The sequence below is a fragment of the Tuber melanosporum genome, assembly GCF_000151645.1.
Source record: "Tuber melanosporum whole genome shotgun sequence assembly, scaffold_116, strain Mel28".
In the NCBI taxonomy this organism is placed as follows: domain Eukaryota; kingdom Fungi; phylum Ascomycota; class Pezizomycetes; order Pezizales; family Tuberaceae; genus Tuber; species Tuber melanosporum.
The window spans coordinates 270,414-290,334 of NW_003298773.1; the positions used below are offsets into that span (position 1 = coordinate 270,414).

General features: G+C 45.8%; 2 protein-coding genes; both read right to left on the minus strand.

The window, feature by feature from the left end:
* Nucleotides 1-747: 747 nt before the first annotated feature.
* On the minus strand, nucleotides 748-3,827 carry GSTUM_00001713001 (uncharacterized protein; the record flags this gene model as incomplete). XM_002835746.2 has 4 exons in its annotated part: nucleotides 748-1,505; nucleotides 1,563-2,960; nucleotides 3,012-3,181; nucleotides 3,287-3,827. 4 exons carry the CDS (start codon nucleotides 3,825-3,827, stop codon nucleotides 870-872), a joined length of 2,745 nt encoding a protein of 914 aa, XP_002835792.1. The 3' UTR covers nucleotides 748-869.
* A 2-nt stretch (nucleotides 3,828-3,829) lies between these two features.
* Nucleotides 3,830-4,604, minus strand: GSTUM_00001714001 (uncharacterized protein; the record flags this gene model as incomplete). The annotated part of the gene is made up of 3 exons (XM_002835747.1): nucleotides 3,830-4,015; nucleotides 4,139-4,169; nucleotides 4,219-4,604. The coding sequence occupies 3 exons, from the start codon at nucleotides 4,602-4,604 to the stop codon at nucleotides 3,830-3,832; spliced, it is 603 nt and encodes a 200-aa protein (XP_002835793.1).
* Between the last annotated feature and the right edge of the window lie 15,317 nt (nucleotides 4,605-19,921).

Genomic DNA, 19,921 nt, shown 5'->3' on the forward strand with positions numbered 1-19,921 from the left:
CTGTTCCACCCATTTTCCCACCCGTGCACGCCCAGGACATCTAGAGAAGGCAATTTAAAGTGAGGCAACCCAACCAAGCCCAAATGCCAATCCTATCCTCGCACAGGCGGTACCGTATCACACAGATTCCTGGATGATACGGATAAACTATCCTGTGAGAATAGATTAGAAGATTCCGCGGGTTCTCATCTACCATAAAGGTATTTGCAAAAGGTGTGTTTCGGTACTAGCTCGCCCGGCTGTCCTTTGTAGGCTAGAATCTTGTAAGATAGAGAGAGGAAAGAAAGAGGGAAAAACCCAACGGACTTCCCGTTAATTTATACTATTCTTCAATTTGGTCCCCCGTTGAACCACTTGACCGGAAAGGCAGTGAATACATCGCTTGATGGATCTGATATGAAGGGATTCTCAGGTGCAAAATTTAATGACCGCAGGAGCACGATGCAAGCCGGGGAGTGATATCTTGTGTTCACAATAACCTCGACCTGTACATCGCTAACCGTAGCATGCATATTATTGCCACACCTCGCAATATCCGCATTCCAGAGCCTAGTGACGGCTTCAATGTAACTTCTCTATCACGTACAACGTCTACCTTAGACCGCCGACACTCATCACACCCCCACCCACTTCTAACCCGTCTACAATCCGGCTACATCACCGGAGAGCACAACACAACTGAACTCAAGGCAAGCAAACCAGCAAAGAAAACCGCCAAACACATACGATACCATTACCATTATGATACCCAAACTAAAGCAACACGAAAACAAAACACCAACCTATGCAATGCAACTAGCTTACGGCGATGGTGTTGATCAGAAAAAGAAAAAACACAAGCATTACTGGTATATGGCATGGCTATGCAATCATTTCCCCCCTCTTCCGGTAGTAGTTTTGCGTTTCTTGACTGGAGCAGGGACCTGTTCCTCGCGGTACCCCTCTCCCCCGAGCTCTTCATCGTCACGACCTTCACCGCTGTCGTTGTTAACCAGAGATTTCTTCCCCCGGCTCCTCCTGGCTAACGCTCTCTTCCTCTTTGCCGGCTTCTCCGCCACTTCCGCCTCCCCCTCATCCCAATCCTCCAAATCCCCATCTTGCTCGCCCGCTGTGCCCCCCCCACTGCCATTAATCCTCTTGGCCCTCTCGTGTAAACTTAACATAGCCTTCTCCATCCGCTTACTCTTCTTAACTTTCCTCCTCGGCGCGCCCGCCATCCCAGCCGCACCCGTCCCCATCCTACCCTCAAAAAACTGTGTAATAGTACTCTGCGCACCCTCAACTTGCTTCGTATTCATGTCCTTGATGACCGGAACAAGTACTTCATCAGTGCGCTCCTGCGACCAGCCTACCGTCGCCATGAGAAAGCGCCGGAGACCATCGAGGTCTGGCATTCCCCATTCGAACTGGGAGGGGTCGTGGTCGACTTCTGGATGCATATAGGCTTCGTCGACACGTGGGTCTGGGAAGTTTGTTGGGAGGAAGACTTTTGTGGCGTTTTTGCGCTGACGGGGATGTCAACCCGGGAGGCGGTGGGGGGAACAGGGAAGGAGATAACTTACGAATTTCTTCCGGAAGGGGTTATCGTCGTCGTCCGCAGGCTTTCTCAAGCCGGTTTGTACTGCTGTCCACCACTCTTTGAATTCGGTTAGGCCATTATCGCTCGCGAATTCGGCTAGGAGCTCCATGGCTGTGACGGGACCAACGGTGGGCACGCCTTCTGTGTAATCACTGCCAAGTAGATGCGCTATCCGAATAAGCCCTGTCCGGTCGAGTGCGTATTCCTTCTCCAAATCGCCGGCGAGATAGCATTCAACGAATTTGGCTTGATTGAACATGTTCTTGTACACTCTCGTCCCGCCGAATAAGAACGTATCCGAATCATCTGTAACAATGCCATCAACAAGTCCGAGGCGAACCAACTCCGCGCATTGAGCTTCTGCCTCCATTGGTGCGGTGATGTAGGGTATTCCGAAGAGCGTAAGTAATTGCTGGCATTCTTGAACCATCGCTTGCGTGACCTCGTCAGCGTCTCGGCGATCCTTAGCTTGCTGTACACGGAGGGTGTGGAGTTCTCGCTCATATCCCTCTCGAGTTTGCTGCTGGGGTTTGTTATTTAGTTCCGCGGCGAACCGGGCATGCTCCTCCGATTCCGCAACGAGTTGCTGCGCTAATTCCAAGTCTTCAGGTTCTGCGTATTGTTCCTCGTCGTCTGTATATTCCAGTGGTGGAGTTGCCTCCCGAGGCACTCCGTTCTCAGCTCCATCAGGGTCAGGGGGTGGGGGCGATTCTCTAGGATAAGGTTTTGGTGCGGCTGCGGATTCCACTGTCGCTGGTGCACTCTCATGATCGCTTTCTTCCCATTCGATCTCTTCCTCATCGCCCTCCCGTTGGGAGCTTATCGGCCCGGGCGGATGAGTCCTTAACCGGTCTGCCACATCGTCCATGTTCAAGTCACCCTTCTCAGATAGACCATCTAGCATAACCACATCATCGTTATCCTCCCCATCGTCGGAATCAATCATCACCACATCCCGTTCTTTATATCGCTTATTAGCAATCCTCTGCATCTCTAGCTCGTATTCCTGCCTTTCCTTCTCCTCTCGAGTGAGTTCCCTATCGCGATTAGCCAAGCGCATCTCTTCTGCTAGATCTTTTTTTGGACCCCCAGTGAACCACGGCGGTAGTGGCACAGAATCACCTCCATTTTTATCCTCTCCCTTGTCTCCGCCCTCCCCCATCTCTTTAGGTTCCCCCTCCGGGTTCTTCCCTTTAAATAGCATACTCTTGCCCATGTCTAAACGCTCAAATGGCAACAATCCTCCAAAGGGATTCTTCGGGACAACAGAAGAGCTGGAGCCCTTGCTACTCTCACCAGGGGCGCCCCAGCCGGAATCCCTCGGCATGTCACCACCATTCATACGCCTGGATTCAGAAATAGCTCTGCTGAAATCTGGATCCTCACCAGGCACTACAAGCAGTAGTGGCTTCTCTTTTTCCACTGCAGGCACCTCGATGGCTTTCTCTTTGCCCTTATTATTAATGGGCTCGTCCTCTTCTTCCTCTTCGGCGATGTCACTAAGATCGCGACCAAAGAAGGTTGATTCCAACTCCGTATTATGATATCCTCGATGGGTCTCGAGTGATAACTGAATAGCTTTTTGCAGTTCTTCATCGCTACCTTGTCCCTCACCGACAAAGTCCAATGGGAATGGATCGTCGTCCCCGTCCTCATCATAGTGTTCATCATCGCCAAGAAATAAAGGATTAGTAGGTTCAGCTAGACTAGTATCAGAAATCGGGTCTGGCGAGAGCTTCCATTTGTTATTCGACCCATTTTGCTCTCTTTTGCTCTCGTAAATTGCCCTCCTCAGCATCTGCGCCTCCGCGCCGTCTAATACATCGTACGTATAGCTCCCTTCACGATCATCGCGGGATTCAATGTGCGGTAATCTATTCAAGCCCTCAACTGGAACATCCTCAAACTCCTCATCATCATCCGGGTCTTCCTCTCCTTCGCCTTCGAGTTCCTCTGTATTATCAACGATGATAGGTTTATTCCTCTCACCCTCCCTCGCCCCAGAACTACCGACAACACCCAGGACCCAACCGCCCTCGACGCCGTCATTCTTAACAAGAACATATTCCCTTCCCTTCTCCCCAGCAACCCTAGTTGGGTCATAAGATCCCGGCTGATCGCTTCTTCCATTGAGATTCATAAGGCGCTGGGTAAGGTCATTCCGTTCCTTAACCCGCTCAATCTGAAATTTAGAGAAATCCATCCGATTCGGAAACATAGAGTCGAGCTGCTCCTTCGCCAACCCCATTCTCATCCTGGAACGTAATCTCGCAGCATTGAGGATATTGTACCTATCCGCCATGGGTAACGAGATAAAGAAATCCGAGTCAAAGTCGATCTTGGAAAAGTCGTAAAGGTTGACTTCCTCCCCGCCACGGAACATACGGGCATACTCTTCCAGATCATCCTGCGACATGACTCTCGGGTCATTCGGAGCTCCCAGGCTCTCCATGCTGACAGGGAGTTCAGGTAAGTGATAGGGATCCGACTTTCTAAACCCACGGGCTTTCGCCCGCTCCTTGAGGGTCTGCTCCAATTCATCAACATAAACCAACTGACTCGCGTCCCCAATCCCCTCCTCCCCTTCAGGCTGCCCCTGCTCCTGTTCCCCATCAAGTATATCCTCCCAATCCCCCGACTTCCGGTTCCTTCGTCTCGCAGCCTCAATATCCGCACTCCGCTGAACCTGCAAGGCCAATATCCTTCCAGCAGTCCTCCTAGCATCCTCCTTCCTCCCTTCCCTACGGGCCTTCCTCCCGGCAATGGTCTGCCTCTTTAGCGGCGGCGCACCACCGTCGAACACGAAAACCGGTTTAATCCCGAAGAAAAGGAGCTTGCATATCCTCCTAAAGAAGCCAACTACGTGCGAGCTCTGGAGCGCGTGTCCTTCTTTATCTCTCACAGCTTTAAGGAACTGGTAGATCCAGATGGAGGCGTCGACGGCGAGACGTTTGCGAGCAAGTGATTCGAGCTTAACGGGGCGCGCACAGGGGTTTGCTATCGTCCATAGACCCGTAACACCCATGGTTTTTCTATATTATGAAATCGTGAGCTAGCGTGATATCATGGTATGATCAGTAGATTCTCAGAAGGGCTGGGGAAGAGGGTTGATGAGTTGTTATGGTGGGAACTGCCAAGGGGACTGGATGAGGATGGTTACGTGGTGTAACCTTACCCCATGCCCTAAGCCCAATAACATAACAAAGCTTTATCGGGATGAATCCGTATGATAGGGAATGCATGTGTCATATATAATAGCTCTGTAATTTATGAGTCTCCCATGTTTGATCGATGCTTCTAATTATTATCGTACTCATAACATCCGGTGTAGATGAAAGAAAGAAAGAAAGAAAGGTACAAGAAACTCTAGTCTACTCGAGTAACTAGGTGTGTGGGCTAACATGCTTCGTTCCCTCTATTTTCCTCCCGGATGAAAATTGCACATTTTTCAACACCACAACCACAAAATCTCGCCTAAATTATACTCGTATACACCAAACCCACCAGAATGGCATCTTCTGGTGGGGTTAGAAATTACTCGTGCCAAGGTTGTGGCTGGCCGCCATAATTCCTAGCTGCTAGCTCGCTCGCAACCAACAGCTCAATAGAGAGTTTGCGCTGTAAGACCTAGGTGGGAGTTAACGGAAAAGAGACCTAGGTCTTGCGATGAGTTTGCGCAAGAGGTATAGGTCGCTTGGCAGTCAGCTGACTGTGTGTCATCATCATCACATATGAGATTATAGGCAGTACGAACAAGTGTTCCATAGCGACAAACGAGAAGATCAGTTGAACGCAAGAGAAGTCTATGAAAGAGAGCCTGAAGCCTATCTTACTCTGTGAAGCCTCTACTAGGAGGTTACCATTTCGCATCAGGTGTCAAATGCTAGTGAACTGGCGGGTTGGTAGTGACATTTGCCTCATGTCCAGAGTGGTTTCAGAAAGTCTCTATTCTTTCAATGCTCACAGTTCAATTTCTCCATGCTCGAAAAAGGCGGCAGTTGACTGCCCTCCAGGCACTGCGGACCGCATTAGTGCATGATAATAGCCGAAAGCGAGGTGCTTTGCGCGATGGCGGGCAGGTTGATTTGGACATGTTAGATGAGGGGGAATGGAGGAATCTATTTCGGTATGTAGCAAGGAGCCAAAATTATAATTAAAGTACGTGCTTACAAAGATTTGAATAGCTTTACTCGCGAGGAAATAGAAGAATTAGTTGTCGCTCTACAACTACCAGTTGTGATTCGAACAGATAATCGAATGATAGAGGATCGCCGAACTGCCTTGTGTATGCTACTTGCTCGACTTGCCTATCCCAATAGGCTAAGTGATTTAGCAATAAAGTTTGGATGGCCTGTGGAGAGAGTTTCTCATATGGGTACTCTAGTGCAACAGCTAATTCATGAACACTGGGAACACCTACTAGAATGGGATCCCATCCGCCCAACTCCACAAAAGTTAGCTCAATATGCACATGTAGTTGAGCGTAAGGGGGCTCCAATAGGGACTGTGTAGGGTTTCATTGACGGAACTATACGAGGTATTGCTCGTCCAGCATGCAGGCAAAGAACTTGTTACAATGGGTGGAAGAGTAAACACTGCCTCAAATATTATGCAATAGTAACACCTGACGGGCTAATCAGTCATCTATTTGGGCCAATTGATGGTAGGAGAAATGATGAGTTTCTCTGGCAAGAGTCAGGTTTACTAACTAGACTACAACAGCATGCACGATCACCAGATGGTAGTCCCCTGCAGATATATGGTGACTCTGCATATAGCTTTAACTCTTTCCTTCTCTCATCATATCAGAGGGCACATATAACTAAAGACCAAGAGCAATAGAATCAGTCAATGTCACGGTTAAGAATTGTAGCTGAATGGGCATTTAAGGAAATGATATCAACATTTGGATTCCTAGACTATGTTGAAAACCAAAATCATTTGTTACAGCCGGTGGGAATTCAGTTTAGGGTTGCTGCCCTTCTTAACAATGCTCATGTCTATCTTCACTAGCCGTAAATTACACAATACTTTCAAAATCTTGATCGGCCGGGGCTGAACGCAAATGAAGAAAATCCTGGTGACGAAGTACTATTAGAACCACCTACACTAATGGAATATTTTCACAATTAAGAGTATTCCCCCTTCTTAGCCCTTGGTTTCTCCTTCGTTAGGTTGTCTAGCTAATTGATAGATAGAGATTTAGCAGACTTCCGGCTCATAGAATAACTCTCTTTGACCATTCACAAGCGCATCTACCGCGCCTTCAAACAGCTACAAATACAAAACGTCACAATATCACATCAAAGGTAACATCAACTCTTTTAATACAAAATTTTTGGTTAATAATGTGTCGAATAACTATAGGGTAGCTAACGAGAAGTCCGAAAATTTTGGCCTTTCTTTCTCCACTCAAACCCCATTGGCAGAGATGGCACTACGACATTCAAACGCAATGGGTCAAGGAGCTGGGAGGCTGGCTTTCACGAATGGAGGAATATTGGAATTGGTTTCATGAGTTTGATAGGGGGAAATTGGTTGGTTCAGCCCTGTATTGCTATAGAGGTCCAGAGGTTGAAGAGACCTACATTGCGTAAGAGGGAAGATACACGACGGGAGACAGATATTGCTAATAGGTTCTAACGTCAGCTCGCTAGTGGATCTTCATGCAAGCCTAGACACCAACCCCGACCAGGCAGGCGCATCAGGCTGGATGCCACTCTTTTAGGCAGCTAGGTACAGGCATAAGGCGGTAGTGAGGATGCTTTCGGAACAGAAAGATGCCCCCACCGCTATGCCGGATAACAAGGACCAAACCTCATCTTCGCTGGCTCTCTCCAACGGGTGTGATGGAGCTGTGCAGATCATACTGGAACTGGACAATGTCGATTCTGGCCGCCTGGCGCCTCTTCCGCCCTCCGCTGAATATAGAGACCGGTGTGTGATGGAGATACGATTCGGGATTGGTGATTCTGATACTGTCGTCGCGGGCCTTGATGGCCGTCCTACGCTCCTATCCATAAACCCTGATGTGGGATCAAGAGGAGACGTTAAAGATTCTATTTCCAGGTCTACAGGTAGTGACATTGCCTTAACCGCACCACTCAGGACTCCTCAAACTCCTTCCGTCTGCCCCATAACGTCCCCGCCCTCTCCAAGGTAAACTGATACCCATCCTAACAGCACAGGTCTAACACCCCTCTTCCTACTATATGAATAGGAATGAGTTATCTAGGCCGCAGCCACCAGGCTCGAGTTCCCCACCGATTGGAAGAGCTAAATTTTTTCGACTCGAAAAACCTTTATAATTGTTCCTCAACCCCAAGTCTGAATACCTCCATCACTCCGCCGCCCAAAGCTAAGATTAGGATTGATGAGAGGTTGAAGAAGAAGATTGGAGTGGGGAGGGAGAGCATGAGGAAGGAGAGGGAGGCAGTACTTGCGAAGCAGAGGATTGATGGTGGTGTTGGGGGCAGAGGGGAGGGACTTAAGAGGAAGAGAGAACCTGAAGAAGAGGATTACGTCAGAATGGATGATTTGGAAACCGAAAGGCTGATGTTGCAGGAATTGAAGAGAAATCGGAATTTTGGCAACGGATAGTTGATAAACTACCCACAGCTACCAATGATCTGGCAGCACATTGTACCCAACATTCCAAAATATATAGCCGTTATGAAGTAAGTTCTATTCTCTAATAACTTGCTTAATTAGGGTGCACTCATTTAACAGCTGAATAGACCATGAATTAGAAGGTAAAACCAGTACATCCAACGGAGGCATGGAGATTCGGGGTTCAGTTACCATCACAATATCTAAGCGAATATGAGATATAAGATCTCCTCTACTTCAGTTAATGGGAGTGCTGTGAATAGAATTACAATAAGGGGGGGGGGGGGTTGGTCTACTTGGTGCTTGGGTACTCAGAAAATATTTGGGATGAGTCAAAAATCTCGTTACCATGTATTCCTTGCACTTTACCAATTTATTATAAGCAGGGGAGCCTATTGGCTCAAATTTCATTGTCCTTTCGTAGTGCCTCCAATATCATAGCTAACTCCTCCTTTTTTGCCTCCCGTTCCAAGTAGGCATCATGAGAACAACGCTCACTTTGCTCCCGAATCTCCTCTGTAAGCCCTAAGATACCATACATAAGATCATCATGCTTTGGATCAGCCTTCTTCTCCATCTCCTTTAGTTCCTTTTTGTCTTCCTCCATACCCTCGGCAAAGTCAAGAAGGATCTTCTCAACATTTTTAGCAGGAAGGTTTTTGGCTCTCTTCTTGGGCTTTGTTCTTGCCCCACTGCCGGTAGCTGAATCAGACAAATCTTTCTCCTCCTCTTCATGACGCCTTACTAACCCCCTCATCGAGTCATCTCGTACCCTCTTTCCATCAAGCTCCAATTGAGCGGCATGAAGTTGAGCAAGCTTTCTGGTCCCAGGATCGATACTGCTTTGGTCCCAGCGGGTACTGAGCTCAAACATGTTGAGCTCAAACTCGCCAAACTCCTCATCTGTACCAGTCTTTTTAAGAGAAGCCAACTCTGCTTTCTATTCATATAGGTAAATATATGTCCTTATATTTTATCCTAAGTGACAAATTATTACGTATCTTATAAATCTCAACAAGCTTTTTCACTCTTTGCAAGCAGGACTCAGAGGTTTTGCTTATTGGTTGCGGTTTCAACTCCTGCAAAATCCGAGAAACCTCGCTCCACTTGGCTACTGTATTCCCCCACCTGCAGTTGATAGGATCAGTGGCTAGGACTTGACGAACGAGAGCACGATCCATCCATTCGGACCACTTGAGAGACTTTGCTCTTCTTCTTGCCTAAGTTCCCTCTCTTCGAGTCTCAGAGTCTGCTAGAGGAGGTACAGAGCCTCGGTCAGCTCCAGCGTATGCGGGATCCAGGTCAATTGGATTATTCACTGCATTCAATTCCATCGTGTGCGTGATCTTTGGTTGGGTTTCACGGTCAGGTAATCCAGGTCTCCTTTACTGCAGTTTACACCTCTACCAGGTGGTAACGAAAATTTGCTTAACATATATTAACCGGTTTTCCGGCCACCTAGGTCTTGCAGCGCAAACTCTCTAACATGATACAACTTTGTGGTTTAATATAACTTTGTGGCTTGCCATATCATAGTAACTCCGGAGCTCAACACAACTTTTTAACTAAATACAACTACCGTAAAAACTCGAATACCGTAAAAACCGAAATAATCGATAACGGCGCTAAGAGGTGAGTTTAAAGTTGCTTACACCAAGGCTATTGCGCAATATCAGTTTCAGATTACACTAACATGTTTCCTCATAGAATACACCGTCCTCATCATCTTCAACCTCAGGCAACTCTATCAAATTATCATCTAAATCTATCCCTGGATTTACCCCAATTTGCTAATCCTTAATTCCCTCCTGCAGGTAGGCACAATCAAGCCTGTTTATGCTAATTTCCTCATCACAGGAGCCATTGATTGGAAGCACTAACCCCAATACCCAAAAGGATTTCTTCATCACCTCTGCACGCTCCCGGGTAAACATCTCCCATGCCTCACATACTGTCCAAGTTGTGAGAATTCTTCACCTCCCAACTATAGTGCCTGCCAAAGCCCCCCTTGAGGTAAGAATTCTCTCCTCTTCTGCTTCCATTGCATCCAGGTTTTCTTCGAGCACTTTCTATTCATTTAAATGAAACGTTAGCTAACTCTGTTGTTTGTTTTTTTTGTTTTTTTACACGAACCACTTGAGAGAAGGATAACAGCTCATATCAAAGCAAGTCCACCCTCCAGAGACAATTCCCATACTATCTTTCAGGAATGCAGACTTCCAGAATAGGAATTCTCTAGCTGACGTGGACTCACTTTGGTGGGAATACCTTGCTTAGAAGGTCAGTAAGAATCAGAAAACATAGTTCTTTTATCTTCAGTGATTTATATGAAATTGTAGAAGTGTTTTCTAGTTTTTACTGACACTCCCGAGTACTAGTACCATAAAATCTCATATATAATAAACTGGCCTGGTGTTGGACGGGGACAACCTGATAGACTTCAGAGTTGTCTAGGTCAACCAAGATTTGTTTCTGCAGATAGAGATTGTCTTGGAAGGCTTGGATTCACTTGTTTCATTTATGACTACCAAGAGCAAAGTAGAATAGGTAAAGTAAGATAAAATTGTAAAAATAATATTTTATTGTTAAGGTCTCTTCTCCATTGCTTGATGATTTCTAAAAGCTTGGGAGGCACTTCAATATTTATATTCCGTGTCTGAGTGTTTACGGACTACATCTATCTATTATACAACTATGTACCTCTCTGATTGTAACTTACAATATCGGGTATTCTTCAAAGGTGCAAACACCTGAAAACCCTGAAAATCACTACACCTTCGGTAATTACAATATAACTATCTAGGAACTATGCTGTTCCCAATAATAATTACCTAATCATTAGAGTCTTTACACTTATAGCCTAGTTCTCATGTCGAACTGGGTTGGTCCCAATTATCTCCATTATTGATGAAATGATCAGTCTCATCTACATGTTGTATCTGCGAATGTAGTCGTCATCACAACCTTTCTTGGTTGCCTGATTTCAAACCTTTATAACTTCCTACCCAACTAACAGATATCTTCCAGGGAACTTCCTACTAATTTGCAGGAAGCTATTCCACTGGACTGACAGATAATCCCATGGTCAGCAACTCTTAGTTACTCTGGGTAGCCGGGTTTCAATCATTATTCTATTATTGGGAATTATTCCAGCAACCACAATGTATTCCAAAACTGTTAGGCGGAGACAACCTGATAGACTTCAGAGTTGTCTGGGCCGATCGAGATTCGTTTTTATAGACGGAGATTGTCTAGGAAGGCTCGGACTTCACTCATTTCGTTTATGACTACTAAGAGCGAAGTAAAGTAGGGTAAAGTAAAGTAAAATCGTAAGAATAATATTATATCGTTAAGGTCTCTTCTCCGTTGCTTGATGATGTCTAAAGCTTGGGAGGCACTTCGATATTTATATTCCGCGTCTGAGTGTTCGTGGACTACATCTAACTAACATACAACCATGTACCTTTTTCCAATATAACTCGCAACGTCGGGTTTTCTTCCAAGGTGCAAACACCTGGAGACCCTGAAAATCATCACACCCTCTTTGATAATTATAATATGACTATTTGGAAGTCATGCTATTTCCAATAGTAATTATTCGATGGTGAGAGTCTTTTTAAACAAATGGCCCAATTCTCAAGTCGAACTGTGTTGGCTCCAATCGTCTCCCTTGTCGACGAAATGATCAGTTTCGTCTGCGGGTTACATCTACAAAGATAGTTGTTATTACCGACTTTCTAGGTCATCTAACTTCAACTCTTCATAACTCCATACCCAACCGATAGGTCTTTTCCGGAGGACTTCCTACTTGCCTGCAGGAAGCCTTTCCATAGGATTGGTAGATAATCCCTTGGTCGGTAACCCTTGGTTGCCGTGGGTAATAGGATTCTGGTTACTGTTACCGGTTTGGGAGTCACCCCTTCGGTTGCAGTATGTACCGGAACCTAGTTGTAACACTCCTCGAACTTCATTGGGTTCGATGGTAGTATTCTCAGGAGTTCCAGACTCTTCTGGTTATCGTAGGGTAGATGTGAATGTATTGGTCTTTCATTAAGATCCTTTACTATTCATCATCATCTTTTTGCGCGAAAACGTCCCGTTACTTACGGCCTATGCCGAAGATATCTCGTTCTTGAAGCCTAGTAACTTTCTGGGTAGTTGACGGATTCACTCCGTTATACTTCCCAGACCTAGCCGAAGGTCCCCTCTTATAAATCCTGCGAACAGGATCCGGTCGGACGGACGGCGGCGACGTATACGGTATTATTTTAACACCTTCGATTCTGTGGTATAATACTCATAGGATGCAACTTAGATCGATATGTATGATGACGCGCGGGCCCCGTCAGGGGGCCGGAGGGGGGTGTTGGAGACCTGAGATTTCGATTTTGGGAGAGGTTACCCTACCTAGGGTGGTTCCTAGGTATCGGATCTCGGTATTCCTAACATGAGCTTCCTCCTCTTAAGGCTTCGTCCCGAATGCCTTTTTTGGTACATTCAAATAAAAATTAAAAAATTTAATTAACGCAACTAATTATTAAACCTTAAACATTAATTCTTTTAGGACCCGATAAGAGTAGGGTAAAAAACCTCCCGCGTTTGCTTGGCTACGGCAGGAAAACCTTTTTCTCATCGTCCTTCCTCTGCCCGCCGTGGCATTTCTGGGTTATCGCGGTGAAATTCATCCACCATTTCTCTTGCGTTATCCATGCCCATGGCAGGTTCCGAGGTGTTCTCATCTTCAGAACATCCTTGCCATTTAACGAAGTACCATAGTTCACGTACCTCCTGGTAGCGACTACGTACTCTTTTTCAGTAAGAGCGTATTTCGCTTCTTACTATTTTTTCTATCTCCTATTGTAAGTCGCCCTCAATGTCCTCGGGTTCTCTGGGAGGTTGTTGTCGGTTGGCGCGTACCGACTCCCTGTAAGGTTCTAACAGAGATACATGGAACACTGGGTGGATGTTCCATCGATCCGAAATGTTGAGTTTGCAGGCACGGTTTTCCCGTTTCTCCAAGATCACGAATGGTCCATATAGTTTTGGACTCAGTTTCTTCGACTTCCGACGCGTGCGAATGTTTTTTGCATTTAACATTACTTTGTCACCGATTTTGAAGTCAGGTTATTGTTTGGCCTTTCTGTCATAGTATTTGGCCATAGCTTCTCGTGTCTGTTGAAGTGATTGCCTTGCTTGTTCATGGATCGTTCTTATCCAGTTCGCATAAAGTGTGGCTCCTGGATTATGCGCCTCGTGTTCCTTCATCCATTCTGTTTGTGGGTGGAAACCATAGTTTGCGTAGAAAGGGGTTAGTCCATGTGCATTGGTTGCCGAGTTATTATAAGCATGTTCGGCTGACGGTAGGAGCTGGTACCAGTCATCCTGATCATAGTTGACGAAACTTCGCAAGTAACCTTCCAGCACTTGGTTGGTTCGCTCAGTTTGTCCATCTATTTGGGGATGATATGCTGTAGACATCCTTCTTTTTATACTTAGTGTTTTGCACAAGGATTCCCAAAATTCTCCAGCGAACTTGGAATCCATATCCGAGACAATTTCTGTTGGTAAGCCATGTAGCTTCCATATTTCTTTTGTAAAGGCTGTAGCCACGTCCTTTGCGGCAGCTGTTCCTTCTAATCCGATGAAGTGGGCCATTTTTGTAAACCGGTCGACCACTACCATAATTTGGATACAGCCTTGACTTTGTGGTAATTGTATAATGAAGTCGACTGATATTGATGCCCATGCTGCATATGGTACTGACAGTGGTTGTAGTAGACAGTATTTCGCATGTCGTGGGGATTTGTTATGTTGACAATCATCGCACGACCGTACGTAATCGTTTACCCAATTTGCCAAGCCCTTCCAATGGAAATCCCTCATAATTATCTCAAGGGTTTTTTCTTGCCCGAAGTGTCCTGCTATCTTAGCATCGTGACATCCTTCAGCTATTGTCGTATAAAGGTCTTGGTTATTTGGTACAAATAGTCTTTGTTTATAGTAGAGCAATTCATCGGATAGGGTCCAATCTTTTGGGAAAGGTTTGTCATTGTCTCATAGTTTTTCTAACTCGTTTCTTCTTTTAAGCCAATCTCTATCTTCCGTGATGGCTTTTTGGATCTGTTCCAAGAATTCCGGGTTGAATTGTTTGAGTTCCTTATGGGCTAGTATAGAGCTAGTCGTGAGGGTTCATTCAGGTATTTCGGCTGTGCCATACCAGTGTATATTCTGTTCCGCTGAGGCATGTAACTGGCTGACTACTGGCTCCAATTCCTGGATCATAATAGCCCTTATTGCGATGTCCGTACTGCTGAATCCCGACGTACCTCTTTCGGTATCTTCTAGATTGTCTATTTCCATCATATCTGCAGTATTAATTTTTTCTATCACTAGCTGGGCAATTCGGTTGCCAGCTTTAAGGTGACAGTCTGCGTCTTGATGATTGAATAGTAATACTTTGAGTTCGCCGGTATAATCCGCGTCGATTACTCCAGCACCTGTAGAAATACCGCTTTTGACTGCTAGTCCACTTCTAGGAGCAATTCTTCCGTAGGTTCCGGTTGGGATTCCGATTGCGATTCCAGTTGCCACAACTAATTGTCCCGGTGCTGGAATTATATCCTCCTGCATCGCGTAGAGATCATGTCCCGCTGCCCTCCGTGAACCCTTGGTTGGTAGCCTTGCTCTTGTATCTAACCGTTTTACTCGAATCACGGAGTTCGAGTTATTCCAGTTTGCTGTTTCCTGTATATCACCTGTACTTATATCAACCGGTGAGCCACCTGCTATTAAGCATATTTGAATTTCCCTTTTTGTAGTTCTTGTTACGGAACTGATTTGGAAATGTTCGGGTTTTAATATCGCCTGTTCGTGATGTGCAGCTCCCCCCTCAGAACGGTACTCCGGCCGTCTGCTGAGTGCATCAGGTTTACCTTCCTTTGTGCCTGGACGGTAGACAATTCTGAAGTTGTAGTCTACCAACTTCTGCGCCCAATGGATTTGGCGTCCGCTCCAGACCTTCGAGGTAAGGAAATATTGCAAGTTTTGGTGATCGGTATAAACCGTTATGGGTTTTTCGGTTCCGACAAGGTATTGACGCCATTCTTTGAATGCTTCTAGTATTGCCAGCAGTTCCTTATCATGGATCTCGTAATTTCGTTCTGCGGAATTTAGTTTGCGGGAGTGAAAAGCCACCGGATGCAGTTTTTTCTCCACAAACTGGGAAAGGATGCAACCTAAAGCGAAATCACTGGCATCCGTTTCCACCACCATTTCTCTTTCTGGGAAAAAATGGTGTAAGATTGGGGCCGAAGTAAACCTTCTCTTAAGCTCCTAAAAGGCTTTTTCTTGTTCCGGACCCCACTGGAACTTCTTAGGATCGCCTTTCAATGTTTCTGTAATTAGAGCACAAATCTTTGAGAAGTTTTCTATAAATCGTCGGTAGAAGTTTGCAAATCCTTGGAATATTTGAACTTCCTTGACCGACGTAGGTGACCTCCAGTTTAACACTGAATCCACCTTTCGGGTACTCATAGATACCCCATCGACAGCTACCATATAGCCTAAGAATTCCACCTCTTTAACGTGGAAAAAGGATTTCTTGATTGAAATCGCGAGTTGAAAATCTGTTAGTCTTTGTAACACTTTGGTTACTAGCTCAATATGTTCCTTCTCGTTTTTTGAATAGATGAGAATATCGTCCAAATAGCATACGACCTCTTGGTCTAGGAATTCCCGGAGGACTTCATTCATCATGTCTTGAAATGTAGCTGGAGCATTGGCTAATCCAAACGGCATGACCTTATATTCATAGTGTCCATAACGCGATTGGAACGCTGTTTTCCATTCATCGCCCTTTTTAATTCGGATGAGGTTGTAGCCATCTTTTAAATCGATTTTTGAAAAGATACTAGCTCCTGCTACCCAATCACGTAATTCCGACATTAACCGTAGTGGATACTTGTTTAAGATAGTTATCTTATTTAAGTTTCGGTAGTCCACTACCAGTTGTAATCTTCCATCCGCTTTTGGTGTAAACAGGATTGGAGCACCGAAAGGTGATTGACTCTTCGTGATCTTTCCTTCCCGTAACATTTGGTCAAGGTATTCTCGTAATAACTTAAGTTGTTTGTCAGACAGAGGATAAATGAGTCCCCAAGAGGGTTTTGCTTCTTCGACTAATTTAATTTCATGGTCGAAGGTTCTCCTAGGTGCTAACTTTGCCGCAGTTTGGGGGAGAAATAGCTTTTTAAATTTCCAGTAGTGTTTTGGAACAGAATCGAAGTTGATTTCATTAGGATCCTCTATAGTTCCAATTCTTCCTACTTGGATCGCATTTTCATCCCAGGCTACTGTCTCATCGTATTCGAACATATCTGCAATTCCTTCATCTTCTTCTTCCACGTAGTTCTTGCATTTGGAGTCTTTGAATTCCCACTTTGCGGGTTCTCCAATGTTGGATAAGGGGTGTTCTGAATGCCACCATCCGAAAGGGATTATCATCCCGTAATCACCTGCTGCTGCGATTTCGCACGCAACTTCAGATATATGTTTGTTGCGACCTATTTCAAGCCAAATAGGATGCGTATAAAATTTTCCTCCGGACGGAGTTGATACTCCATCAAAGCCTTGAATATTGACCGGATTCGGTCTCTCTGTGAACGGGATTCGTAATTCCTTTATCGAGTTCTTTGTTGATCAGGAATACGTTGGATCCTGAATCAAGTAGTATTCTTATTTGGTAGCGCTGACGTTTTGGGTTCATAATGTGGATAAAAGCATGTCCCTCAGGACAGTTATATCTTGTAGGTTTTGGTGCACTAAAAGCGCGTTTCTTTGGATAAGGTGTCGAACCGTTGTTTTGTTGTTTCGACATGTCTGAGGTGTGATAACAACTAGGGTGTTTGTTACCGTGCCTGCACAGTTTCGACCATTCAGGTCTCCTCAGACAAGCTTTGTTTCCTTTTGGTATATTGGGCAGCCCACTACTAGCGGTCTTTACCCCCTGCCGAGGGGTTCCCAAACCTTCCACTTTATACTTCCTGTGGAACCAATCTAGGGGGTCTCTGCCATCGTCCAGATATCATGGAAACAAAGGCCGGGTGCGTAGGGCTGGTCGGCTGTCTCTTTGATAACCTTCCCGGGCTTATTCTCCACCCTCGCTTAACCGTAGACAGTGTCCTCATTTTATCGAGTTCCGTTTGGTACCAGCGCGGCACCTAAAAAGCAGTAACTAAAGGTAAGGTCTAGAGCTCTTGTACCTATTTCACGTATAGATCGAAGATGTGCTTCGCTCATCCTCTAGATCCTTCATCTTAGCCCTACTGTCGCTCCCTTCGGAACCCTTGGTGCTGTCTGTTTCCTGTCTAGGCTTTGGTCCTTATTGGAGACCTTTCAGTATCCAGGTCACGTGCCTGACTACCCTAACGGTCATGCATTAGGTCATTAGACTGAGCTTGTGTCACTCTCTTGGGAAGTATAGAGGCGCCGCCAATGCGTACATTGCTCTTTATTAATCCCCTTGTCCTTGCGGCAAGAAGGACGCGTGTACTCCCACTCAGATCATGATCACAAGGTCGTTTTCTTCGCTTCGACGTCCCCTTAATTTGCCGTTGATTTCGATTCCTAGAGAGTATGTCTCTTCTAAACTACCCGAACACCATAGTTGTCGCTACCAATGAGATGACTTAAGTCATCTCTTCGTCATCGCCGAGTTCCCAGAGTTTATTACCTCTTGGAACTTGGGCGGTGGAAATCTTTCTGGGACGGTTGACTGTTGCCACCCTTCTAGGCCTTAGTGTCTTGAATGGTCGGTCATCTGCCCTTGTTCTAGATACCTGAATTTGTCCCCAGCAGGTTTTGTAGTCGTGGTTTTTCTTACCACAACGAGTACAATTGCCATCCCGCTTTCTTTCATCGATAGTTGACTGAGGGATTCCTTCATGGGCAGTTTTGAAGTTTGTGTGTGTTAACTTCGTAGTTCCAGCAGATTTCTTTACCGGTTTATTGGTTTCCGGTCCCCGTTTCCTTTTCTTGAAAGGACCACCTCCTTTTATGAAGGGTTTCTCCCTTTTTATTTGAATTTTGTCCGTAGGTTTCTTATCTGAAGACGTCCTTACAGGTTTTGATTTGTCCCGGTCCAGGTGGTCCCGTTCCTGTTGTTCCTCCTCATCCCTTCCTGCTTCCCGGACTGCTTTTTCCCATTCGGCATCGGTATCAAATTTGTTTAAGGAGAGTGGCCACCTAATCTTGGAGGGCAATTTCCTATCACATGCTATTCGCCAGGCTGGTCCCGTTAATCGGGCGTGGAGATTAAGATTATGCATTTTCCCCATGAGGGTCTGAATATCGTTTTTGTACTCCACAGATTCCATATCCCGTATGGCCTTTCGTCCTTCTTCGAGAGGGGCGTATCGACTAGTGAATTTGTGCTCAAAGCGAGTCCAGGAAGATAGTTCCGGATCTTGTTCTTCTCCTCGGAGACCATCCATTGCGCGTCAGTACCATACAGCTATTGGACTGACCTGATCCCCTTTTGTTCTTCCCAAGGCGTAAATGATGCGTTCTCGATCATCATCCCAGATTCTTGGGTTCCGTTCGAAGTAGTCTACACATTAGGTTAACCAATGGTAAATACATTGACTGGCCTTTGCTTCGAAAAATGGGGGCAGGTCTGCCGGTCGTTTAACTGTTTGAGCCAATGCTTCTGCAAGTACATCAGCTGTTCCACGCTGTTCGTGGGTTAATCCCCGTTTGAATCTGAATGGCCCTCCTCCACGTTTTCCTTTGTTTCCATCGTCATCTTCATCATCACTTCCATCATCCGGGTCACCACTCGGTATTAGAAAGGTTAGAGGTTCTCCTTCTCTTTGTTTCCCCTTGTCTCGAGAAGGGATTTCTTCAGGTTCCCCCTGTTCTGCAGTCTCTTCCCATTCCTCTGGGACTGGTTCCAACAAAGCGTGCCGACCACCTGGTTGTCCGCTATCTAGTGCCTTAAGCTTGTTAAGAACTAGTGATAGGGTATCGGATATGTGGGTTTGGTCCTTTTGGATGGTACGGGTAAAGTCACTATACCGTTCTGAGTCCCTATCTTGCCTTGCAGCCAAATTGGATATCAGGGTTCACATTGCGGTATTTTGCTAGGTCTGTTGTGCTCTGAACTCTTGGAAGGCACGTTCCAAGGTGAGGTCTCGTTCTAGAGCTTCTCACTGCAGTTGGGTGGTTACTCCTTCGTGATGTTCTTGCAGTGCATCTTGTGCAGCTAACTTGGCGGCAATTTCCCTATTGATCCTTTTTTGGATTTCTCGAACATTTGCTTCTACCATTGCACACTGACGTAACATAATAGCAATGTCATTGTCATGTATATCTTGTCCTTCCAACAATCGTTGCTGGACAGCTATCAGTCCTCGTGCATTGGTTTGAGAATCTGCTGATAGCGTGTCAAATGCAATATTGGCAGTATCAATACTGGTTGATATGTCTTGTCGGATTTAACCTATGACAATTCCTACCCTAGCGGCAAGTCTTGCGAGAATTGCTGCATGGGTATTTGGACGTGGTGTAGTAGATCGTGAAGCAGGAGAAGGGGCTCTTGAGGATGGAGGGACACTGTGAGCCCTGCCCTCTTGTCCTCCAATAGGTTTCCGAAGAGCGGGAGGAAGTGAGGAAGAGTGGCTGAAACTTGTAGAGTGATCATCTCCTGAGGTATCCATTGGTTCTCCTGGGAGGATC